Source organism: Spermophilus citellus (genome assembly GCF_964194105.1).
Source record: "Spermophilus citellus genome assembly, chromosome: 7".
Classification (NCBI taxonomy): Eukaryota; Metazoa; Chordata; class Mammalia; order Rodentia; family Sciuridae; genus Spermophilus; species Spermophilus citellus.
In genome coordinates, this window is record NC_138188.1 from 38675231 (window position 1) to 38686385 (window position 11155).

An 11155-nucleotide genomic window follows, 5' to 3' on the forward strand; every position below is an offset into this window, starting at 1 on the left:
GGACAAGGTCCTGAAATCCAGTCTAGCCTGGGGAACTGGGAAGAGTAAGGTGGATCAGGAGCTACAAGGACAGAGGCAGGCAGAAGTTTATTTTGCTGCAATCTTCTCCAATGTCCCCCATAATCCCTGCCCTTTGGATGCTTAGGATCCTAGAAACCCCCCATGGGGTGTTTTCCTGCCCTCCCTTGGGTGGGTGTGAGGTGGCTCCCTGCAGGGGGCTCCTGCACCCAGCTTCACCCCTGATCTGTATCTACTCCCCTCCTTCCCGCGTCCCACCCCATCTTCCCTCCAGCCCTCTGTTCTCCTTTCTACCGTGTGGACGGCCATTCCTCCAGGTTTCACCCTTGGAGGGGGCGCACCATGCTGCAAGCCTAACCACCCCTCCGCCTGCCCACTACCTCTGAGCTGCCCTGTTCCCCTCTCAAATGCCTCGTGCTCTCCAACTGAGCTTGTTTTATCCTCATATGGTTGCAGCCTTCCTACTTTTTAAAAAAATATTTATTTCTTAATTGGACACAACGTCTTTATTTTATATTTATGTGGTGCTGAGGATCGAACCCAGTGCCCCACGCGTGCCGGGCAAGCGCTCTACCTCTGAGCCCCAGGCCCAGCTCCAGCCTCCCCTCCTCATCAGCTCATTTACAGCCATCCACGATCAGTGGTGTGATCGGTTCACACCAACAGAACCTGTGTTTTGCAGGGCTGGTCTCGGTTGGTTTATGGGCATTTTCATCTGGTTCTTAGGGTTGGGGTTGTCTGCGCCCTGCCTGTGGCTCTGCTCAGGCCAGCAGCTGGGCCAGGCTGGCCGGCTCCCTTGGGTCTCTTTCTGGCCTTCGGGGCCTCCCTTCTCCGCACCCCCATTCCAGCTTCCCCTCTTCCTTGAGGCTTACCCTCTACATCTATCTTCACATTTGTCTTCACCCTCCCAGGGCCCAGGAAGCCAGATTTAAAGATAGGTAGATAGTGTAATTAGTTAGGTGCCAGGGTTCTGTTCTCATGGCTAAAAGGCTCAGGGGTCACTCCAGTTAAACTGAGCTGACTGGGCTGCACGAAATAACCACACAAGAGACACAAATACCTTTTCCTTTGGGGTCGCTGTGACGGGTCCTCTGTCCTTAAGGGTCCGCAGAAAGAGAGAGAGTGAGAGCACGCGGTGACCCCTTTTATTGAGGAGAAGCTATTCAAATGAGGCAAGGGGTCAGGTTTCAGGGGGCTGAGTCTACCTTCAGGATGTCCACTGTCAGCAGGTTGACTGACACCTGGGTAGGCCACACCCAAGGGCACAGTAAGAGAAGGGGACACACACAAGGCCCTTCCATGGAAGATTCTATCCTAAACAGGGCAAGGGGTTATATTACAAAGGAACAGGTGAGCGTAGCTTCACCCATGGGGCTGTAGCACACCCATGCACAAGACACTGACCCTCGAACCCAAGAAGGGTGGGGAAAGCGCTGCCACATTTCTGTGACTGAGCGCCTCAACACCCAGCCAGGGAGTTACCTAGTCATGTGTAATGTTGGTCTCCCACAGTTAGGTAAATCGGTCTAATATTGAGTAAAATCGAAAATGAAGGCCATGTTGAGAATGGAGTCCTGGAAAAGCAGAACAACTCTTGGAATGTTAATGTCCCCAAGGCCCATCCCAAAGAAATGTTAATGAAACAGCTCCCAGCAAATTTAGAGATGCTAATCCAAAAGTCCTTCCTGCCGAGATTACTCCTTTGGCCCACCTATGCCCCACCCTTTGGGCCTTCCCACCTACATTCCATCAATGAAAGATAACAGAACAAAGAACTGGAATGCGACAGGAATGCGGGAAAGCTGAATGTAGACTTTAGCTATTAGAAGGGGAACACATTCGACATTCCACGGATTCCACCTCTTGGATCCCCTTCTTCCACCGGGGAAAAGTCTTTTCTGCTGTCCTCTAGTAAAGCATATACTTTCCACCCTAAACTTTTCTCCGAATGCTTCTCTGGTGTTATACTTCAGCATTGGGGAAGTAAGGACTCGTCATTGGTAAACAGTGGTAACACCCACGTGCCACTCATTGACAATCAGGACAATGTCACTGTGCCCACATTTATGCTCCTATACATTTGTGCATTCTTGCCTCCAGTAACAGGTCCCTTGGATTCCACCTCTTGGGTCCCCTTCTTCCTCCGGGAGAAGTCTTTTCTGCTGTCCTTTAATAAACTTCTAATTTCTACTCTGAAAAAAAAAAAAAAAAAAACAGGTCCCTTGAGTCTGGTCTGTCCCACCCTCCCCAAGCACAAGGTTTAGGATCAAGCCCAGTGAGAGGTGGGAGGTTCTGAATCCCAAACCTGACACCCTTGATGAGGCCACAAGACTCTCCATGACTCAGTTTTCTTATCTTTTAAATGGAGACATTGTCTGCTTTGCTCAGGAAAACATAAGATGAGGACTCTTGGGCTACCAGTAGAACCTTGGTTTTAAAACAATCACCTTCACATAATACCTGTGTGATCTTTGTTAAGTTACTTCACTTCTCTGTACTTCATTACTCCTACATAGAAAAAGAGGTTAAACTAGCTCCAAATGTGGTCTCCAGAGTTTCCAGGATACTTTTAGGGGATGAATGAAGTCAAACTCTTCCCATAACAACATTCATATCTATTTCCCATTTTCCATCATCACTCTCTTGAGTATACAGTGGAATTTTCCAGAAACGATATGACACTGCTCTAATAATAACTTGCAATGGGTCTGTTATTTTTAAACGAATTAATACATTTTATTTTCCTTCTGTTTTTTGCAGTACTGGGGTTGGAACAAGGACACTTTACCACTGAGTACATGCCTATCGCTTTGTACTTTTTAATTTTTGACACAAGGTCTCACTAAATTGCTGAGGCTGGCCTCAAATTTGTGAGGGTCCTGCCTCAGCCTCACTCATCGCTGAAATTACAAGCGTGAGTGACAGCACGGGGCTGAATTTACACATTTTAAACTTTTGTTTCATTTTGTTACAAACAAATATCTAGGGCTGGGGATGTGGCTCAAGTGGTAGCACGCTGGCCTCGCACACGTGAGGCACTGAGTTCGATCCTTCGCACCACATAAAAATAAATAAGTGAAATAAAGGCATGCTGTCCATCTACAACTAAAATAAATATTAATAAATACTAAGAAAAACAAATATCTATCTATATCCACGTATCTCTTACATAAACAAAAGCCCTTTAAGGTTCTAATAAATTTTAAGTGTAAAGGAGTCCTGAGACCAAAAAGTCTGAGAACCACTAAACGCATTTTCTAGATCTTTCAGGTCATTCATTCATTCAACAAACAACGGTGGCACTTTTAGAGAGAGTCTAAGGTATTGATGAGACCCGCAGTCCCTGCTCTGATAAGAGTTTACATTTGGCGGCGAAGAGACAAATTAGCAAGGTAGTTTGTAAGAGCTGCAAGTTTAACAGCCACACGGAGCAGGACAGGGGCCCCTGCACTATCTGCGGCCTGCTCTGAGGTCACACTCTAAAGCGTAAGGCGCCGGGTTTCAGCAGGGGTCGTCCCAAGGCCTCCAGACCCTGGGAAGCCGAGAACGGGGAGGCGGGGCCACAGTCCCCGCCCCGGCGCTGTCGCAGGGTGACGTCGAAGGGTGACGTCACCGTGCCGCGCCAGCCAATCGCGGGCCGCGCCAGTGTGGGCTCCGCCGTAGCCCGCGGCCTCCGGGCGGCGCTATGGCCCGTCGGGCGGCCCCACAGAGCCGCCATAGCCGCCCGCTTCCTTTAACCCAACGTCCTCGCCGCCGGCTCCGCTCCTCCGCCATGGCCGATGTGGAAGACAGCGAAGAGCCCTGCGCTTTGTCATCCCACTCCGGGAGCGCAGGCTCCAAGTCGGGAAGCGACAAAATGTTCTCGCTCAAGAAGTGGAACGCGGTGGCCATGTGGAGCTGGGACGTGGAGTGCGATACATGCGCCATCTGCAGGGTCCAGGTGATGGGTAAGTGCTGCACGAGAAGCCGGGGCGGCGGGGCGGCCTCGCGGGCTGAGCGCGGCGCGGGCGGGGAGCGGCGGGGTCGCCCTGCCGGCGCGGGGACGCGAGCCACGCCCAGGCCGCTGGCGCCCTGCGCCGCGATCGGGGGCCAGCGTTGTGGTCTTCCGCGCTAGCGCGGGGGCTGGTGTTCTGCGCGGAGGAACCGAACCAGGTAATTGCAGGTGGCGGTGGGTGTGACTCCAAAAATTAAACCGGGAGGCCTGAGGGGAGCTGGGAGGACTTCTTGACGTGCGGGCCAGCCCCTGTTCTGAAAGCAGAGTGCAGAGGGTCAGGGCGGAGGCCGCGTCCGGCTGTACACTGAGGGTCTCATCACGCGCGAAGCGATGCTCGGGAGTCAAGTCCACACAAACACCCCCAGTTCAGGAAAGAAAGTATACGGACGGTGCATTTCCTGATTCCCTGCTGCTGCTGCTGCTGCTGCTGGGCTAGTTTTTAAATCAGGATTGATTCAAGACCCAGGCAGATAGACCTCGCTTGTTTGAAGTGTGGGTAAAGATTATTTGAATTGCATTGGGGGAATTGAAAAATATGAACCCTTTATTGCTGGCTGCTGCGGTGCAGGCCTGTAATCCCAGCAAGTCGGAAGTCTGAGGCAGGAGGATCCCAAGTTAGAGACCTCCCTGGGCAATTTAGTGAGACCCTGTCTCAAAATAAATACAAAGGAGGAGGATGTATCTCAGTGGTAAATTGCCCCAGGGTCCAATCCCCAATACCAAAAGCAAAAAAACTATGAGACTATCTTCAGTGGTGAATGATAATGTTTTTGAAGGTGTATGGAGAAAACTTACGCTTCTTTAGTTTGAAAACATAGTGGCTTGCTCAGAAAAATAAGCGAATTGGAGAAAGTAAAGTGAATTATACATCCTTGTTGGGGAATGAGACTTTCAATCTACTACAATTGAGAGAGCTCCCAGCTTATGTTCTCTTCTGCTTTTCATTTCTAAGGACTTGTTTTCAAGATTTACAACATGGGATTCAAGTATTTTTATTTGTACTTTTGGAAGACCTTGATAGTGGATGTGATCACTTATTTTGCATATTAAACTATTTTATTTGCCTGCAGTACAGCCATCCACAAAGCTAGAATAATAATTTCCAGTTTGGGAGGTATTTTTAACTTATCCAGAAGACTTGACCTTTTGTTCTTTTGCAGGACAAGTTTTACTAAAAATTTTATACCCTAAATTTCCTAAATTTCTTTAATATCTTTCTACTTTTAAAAGAACATCCCTAAAGAGGCATTTCAAAAGGATCTCTGTCTTAGGGAGCTATTTTCTCCCCAAAGGTTGGGGGTGGGGGTTAGTAAGTAGAAATCCAGAACCTAAGATATGATTGAGATTTTGCAACAAATAAACTTTACTGGGATACTCAAAGTAGGTCAGAGTGTGGGCTATGTGTGACTCAGGTTCATAATTAACTTTCTAATTATAGCAAATGTTCTGCTTCTCCAAGATTTATTGAGAATATTTACAACAACTGTACTTTGGGTTCAGGAAAGTGTCCTGGACTAGACCTTTGTATTTTGTTTATGAGATGTTTGTGGCCACTTGGTGGTCAGGTGACAGCAGAAGGAAATATTTTTTTTCTGACTTCCTAGTCCTTAGTCTAGCATCATTTTAAAAGATGTTAACTGTTATACTCCTTAGAAATGTGCTATTTTAAATATCAGGATCATTATTAAAATAATTTTTTATTTTATTTAAAACTTTAAGAATTCATGTAGATTTGGGTCAACTTTTTAGAGTAATTCTTAAATCTATTAGCATGTTTCTAGATTGTGCAACAAGAACCCCCATATTCCTATATCCTTAATAGTTGGAATTTATCTCACATGCCTAAATGGTGTCCTACTCTCACCATTTAGGCATGTGAGATAAATTATTATCTCTGTCACACCTTTCTAGGGTGGGTAACTCTCTTGTCCTTGGGTTGTAGCCCCTCCCTGATTCTGGAAGGAGCTGATGGCACAGGGAGTAAGGACTAATGGGATAGGGGAATAGGTTTGCCAGCACAGTCCAGTTGTGAAAGAGTAACCCTTCGTGATGGATGTTCACATGGTCATGTCACAGAGCCTTTTGGAGTCTTATTTTCCTGATTTGTGAAACAGGCACTCGGATCGCCAATCCTAATATTCTTAAAATTCAGTGGTTACACAGAACTCAAGCCTGGTAGGGTTGCAGGGTAGCGTGGCTTTCCTGTCACATCAGGATCCCTGTGCTCCTGGGCACTTTTTATTTGTTAGTGAGCTCTTTAAGACACAGCCATGTTCTTTTTTGTGTCCCCAGTGCATAAGCCCTTGTTCAGAGGAGATGCTAGTAATTACAGAATTGAAGGGCTCCCCAGGAGGCAGTGGTTGTTTTTCATCCACACTGGAGAGGCCAGGGCGCTGTTTTTTTAAGGGTAAGAGCATGTGGAGAGGAGCAGACGGATGTCTGAGCATAAACTAGCAGCAGAAGAAAAGCAGGCTTCAGCTCCACTGTTTCTATTTTTACAGAATTATTTTTCTATATTTATTCTGTAAACTGGTTTGTTGTTGTTGATGATGATGATGATGTTGATTTGAACTTCCTTTTACCCATCTTGGACTCCTTCCTCTTCCAGCTAATGTACCTTTTTCATCAAGCAGATAGTACTACAGATAGGTTTTGAAAACTTCAGTACATCCTTTAGGTTCCCATTTCTAGTATTTACTCCCAAATAATTTATTAAGATACTTTGCTACCTGTAAGGAAATATCTGTAAAGGGAGCATTTTCTTTAAACAGAGTGTTTAACGTTACCTCCTGTCTACTTATTTGTGCTATAAAGCTCTCACAGGTTGTTATCTCCTCTCTTACATGGAATGATCTCTTTTTTACAGGAGAGAGAATTGGGGCTCATCTGAAGTTCATAATTGGTCCAGGGCAACAGAACTAGTAAATGCCACTGAGGCAGGACTTGATGCTAGATCTGCCCAGTTGTCAAACCCTTGCTTTCCCTCCTCTGCCTCACCCCTCTTCACCAGTCTTGTTCACCGTGGTTCTGACCTGTTGGAAACATAGAAAATCACTTATTTTAAAGAAACTTAAAGGTGTCATAGGGAAGAAAGAAAAAAAATTATTTTTTAGGGTCAGTAAGTATGGATGACTTAAGAAAAACTGTTTGTGAAAGAAGTTTTAATTTTTTGTAGGTTATGTAGTCATGTAGTTAAAAATTTAAGAAGTTATGCTGAAAACTCCTTCCCATTCTATCCACTCCTATAAACTTTATAATTGTTTTTTGGGGTATCCATTTAGATTTTTATATATGTGTGTGTGTATATATGTACATATGGAAATACATATATATATACACACACATACATATATGTATGTATATATGTATTTCCATATATATAAGGAAATACCAATATATAGGCATGGCTTGTTAAAAATGCTGTCTTAAAAAATAAACTGCCCTCCCACTGCATGTGAGTGCACAGTAATTTGTACTATAGTGTTGTGTGGTACATTTTCCTCTAGTGGTGCTGTCAAGACTTCTAACTTCACAGCTTGTAAAAATAATCCTTAACCCTTGTGAAATTGCTCCTGGTCATAAATAAATTAGTAGGACGCCTTGTCCTTTATTCCTCTTTAAATACTTATAATCAGATGAGAAGCTAAGTATGAATCTTATCCTCATCTGTAACCTTTAGGCCTTTTATTTCATTTTGAAGTATCTGGGTTTTAAAAATTACATTCTGAGCATCAGAGTGAAAAATTGCTATTTGTTTACTTTTAGATGCCTGTCTTAGATGTCAAGCTGAAAACAAACAAGAAGATTGTGTTGGTATGTTGTAATTTTTTTCTCTTGCTTTTTAAACTAAGGGTTTTTTCTCAGTCGGGATATTTGAATTTGCTATTAAGATTGACTTTATTAATACAAAAATAAACTGTAAAGCAGTGAGCCATTATTAATATAAAATGTGTTGGTTCTTAAAAGGCCTTAAGGGAATTAATCTGTAAGTTACTCCTTTATTGCTCTAATTAAGAATTGGTTATATAATTTCAAATATAATCATGGTAAACATTTTGGTAATCAAAAATAAATAATGATCTTCTTTTAATAGAACTATAAAATAAGGAATTTGTCAAAGATCATTTGAATTTTGACTCTAAGTCAGTTTTGGTTCTAATAAGGCATTTCTGTTTTCAATTCTCTTAAGGCACACTAATTAACTTTTTAACTAAGGTAGGAGTTAGAAACCTCAGATGCTAGTGGTAGGTTTCCATGGTGCAGTTGTTCACAGCCTGGTAGATCTTGCTGTCAAGTCAGGTTTGTTTGTGTGTGTTGTGTTTTGTTTTTAGAATGTAGTTTGTATATTGAAATCTATTAGATTATCTTTATAGTCTTAGACTACAAAAGGTGTCTTAGTCTAACAATTTTAAGCAATTCAAAAGTTTTTATGTCCTGGTTCTTAGGGTGATTGTTTTTAGATTGCTTTTTAAAATGTTTATAGAGTTTCCTAGAATAAGCTTTGTGCTTGTTGGCATGGCTTACCTTTTGAGTCTTAATAGTAATGGTTGATGCAGTTTTGATCAAGTTTTGTTTTTTCCTTCTAAAAAGCTTAGAATGGGGCTGGGGCAAGGGCTGTAGCTCAATGGCAGAGCGCTTGTCTAGCATGTGTGAGGCGCTGGGTTCTATCTTTAGCACCACGTAAAAATAAACAAATAAAATAAAGGTATGCTGTCCATACACAATTACTCGCCCCCCCCCAAATTTTTTTAATTAAAAAAGAAAAGCTTAGAATCTTTTTCCTCCCTGTTTCCCACCCTCTCAGCCGGTTTTCATAAAAAGTTGTTTTGTTTGTTTGTTTTGTTTTTTCTTTTTCTCTGTTTCTTCCATATTACCTTGTGCTCTTGTTATATAACTCAGTGGGTCAAGCAAGGGGCAAATGAAGCCCACGTTTGATATTGCATTATTTCAGACTATGGATGCTGTCTCTGTTTAAATTTTTTCTTTTATGCAGTTTGTTTTAAAAAATTAATTAGAACTTGTTAAGGCTGGCCTCTTTTATCACAGAGAGACTCCTCTCCAGCCAGCCACTTTGATTCATTGTCACATGAGGAATTGCACAGCTTCTGGATGACTTAACAGTTCATTCATCACTTCTAGGAAACAACTCAGTAGATGGATAACTGTTAGTGCTTGGAGGAGTGTCTCAGCCTTATGATGGCCACCTATGAACTGAAAACTTTTTTTTTTTAGAGAGAGAGAGAATATTTATTTTTTAGTTTTCGGCAGACACAACATCTTTGTTTGTATGTGGTGCTGAGGATCGAACCCGGGCCACACGAATGCCAGGCGAGCGCGCTACCGCTTGAGCCACATCCCCAGCCCCTGAAAGCTCTTAAAACGCATTCTGTCTTGGTAAATAAAAACCAGGAGGACATTTTTCAATAAAGCCCAAAAGATCTCTAAGGTCAGTGCATGGCCGAGAAGGTCTGAGATCTACAGAAGATTCAAGTCCTAATCTCCTGACTTTCTTCAAGAAGAGATCATGTGGAGCTCTTTAGGAACTCGTGGTCATCACCTCACTCGTAGATTCTCAAAACAGGGATAGAAGGTCCCCTAGACACAGTGACTTATTTCTAAATGTCATTTACACATGTAAATTTGTATATTTTTATAGATAGAAAAAATATTTTGACCAGTCATCTTTATTCAGGATTATGAACCATGACTTTGATTCATAATATAAAATAAGCTATAATTTTTAGCTTAGTAATTTAGATTGAAATGTGTCATGTTGTCTGTTCTTTTTCTTTTCTTTCAGTGGTTTGGGGAGAGTGTAATCATTCCTTCCACAATTGCTGCATGTCCCTGTGGGTGAAACAGAACAATCGCTGCCCTCTCTGCCAGCAGGACTGGGTGGTCCAAAGAATCGGCAAGTGAGAGCGGTAGAAGGCTTTCTTGGTGCAGCTGTTCCCAGCCCTGGTAGATTTGCTGTCAAGTGCCCAGTGAAGGCTAGAACACTCCAGGGAACTAATTCTTCAGATAGGAGTCGCTGGATCTATGGTTCTTTGGGACTCATCAAAGGCATGGTTTAGCATTTCGACAGTTTTAATTTTCAAGATTCTCTACAATTAAGAAAATAATTTATTAAAGATGGTCTTTCCTACCTCTGTGGTATGTGTCACACACGCTGCTTTTAAAAGTGCTAAAAAGGAGAGAATCCCAGGTGGAATGAAATTTATAATTTACCTATCTATATACAAGGAACCGCGGAAACAGTTCCATTCACAGGAGAACTTTTTGCATGCTTCTGGTTGATCAGTTAAAAAGAGAGAGAATGTTATAGTGACAAATAAAGTGCAGTATAAAACCTAACTCTTATCCTCAATTTGTTACTAATATTTTTATGGGAAGAAGGGACAATTCATGACATCTTTATTTGATATAATGATAATTTTGATTTTGGACCAGTGAATAGGGTAAATAAAATCTTTCAGGCAAATGGAATTTTAATTGCCTTTGAAGTTATTCTCTTATCTTTGACTCATCAAGAAAACTAGAATCTATATTTATCTCACAGTTAAATCATTGAGTGTTAAAGGACAGAGCTATTTTCTAGTCCAGGTCAGATTATGTTGTTATTGTGCGTTTTAGACAAAATACTAATGAGGGGGAACTGTTTACCAGTGCAGCATTGGATTAAAAAGTTAATCACACAGTGTTTTAATAAATTATTTATTCTGTTTACTTTGAGTTGTTGCGATTTTGTGTATAGCCTTAAACTTAATAAACTTACTTAAGTAAATAATTTGAAAAAAATTCATGCACTCTTTTGTCAGTAAAACTTAGTTTACTACCTAGAAACATAAGTAATTTTGTGTATAGCCTTAAACTTAATAAACTAATTTAGTCAGGTAAATACATAATTTGAAAAAAAAATTCATGCACTCTTTTATTTGTCAGGAAAACTTATAGTTTACTACCTAGAAACATAAGTTCAAGAAAATACTTAAGGGCTGGGGATGTGGCTCAAGCGGTAGCGCGATCGCCTAGCATGTGTGCAGCCTGGGTTCGATCCTCAGCACCACATACAAACAAAGATGTGTCCGCCAAAAAAAAACCTAAATAAATAAAGAAAAGAAAATACTTAAATTTTATCAAACT

The 11155-nt window shown here is 42.3% G+C and overlaps 1 protein-coding gene across 2 annotated transcripts; it reads left to right on the forward strand.

The window, feature by feature from the left end:
• The first annotated feature begins 3636 nt into the window (after window positions 1-3636).
• On the forward strand, window positions 3637-10736 carry RNF7 (ring finger protein 7). 2 transcript variants are annotated; one of them, XM_081301708.1, is made up of 3 exons: window positions 3637-3958; window positions 7778-7825; window positions 9813-10736. In XM_081301708.1, the coding sequence occupies exons 1-3, from the start codon at window positions 3704-3706 to the stop codon at window positions 9867-9869; spliced, it is 360 nt and encodes a 119-aa protein (XP_081157834.1). In that variant the 5' UTR covers window positions 3637-3703; the 3' UTR covers window positions 9870-10736. The 2 variants fall into 2 exon arrangements, with proteins under 2 accessions (XP_081157834.1, XP_081157833.1); XM_081301707.1 differs by having other exon boundaries at window positions 3653-3965.
• The last annotated feature ends 419 nt before the right edge of the window (window positions 10737-11155 follow it).

Bases quoted from the DNA above. Each gene is read 5' to 3' on its own strand.
- RNF7 (XM_081301707.1), top strand. From the start codon at position 3,704: ATGGCCCGTCGGGCGGCCCCACAGAGCCGCCATAGCCGCCCGCTTCCT. The intron at 3,966-7,777 runs GTAAGTGCTGCA...GTTTACTTTTAG, and splicing joins CTGCAGGGTCCAGGTGATGG to ATGCCTGTCTTAGATGTCAA. The intron at 7,826-9,812 runs GTATGTTGTAAT...CTTTTCTTTCAG, and splicing joins CAAACAAGAAGATTGTGTTG to TGGTTTGGGGAGAGTGTAAT.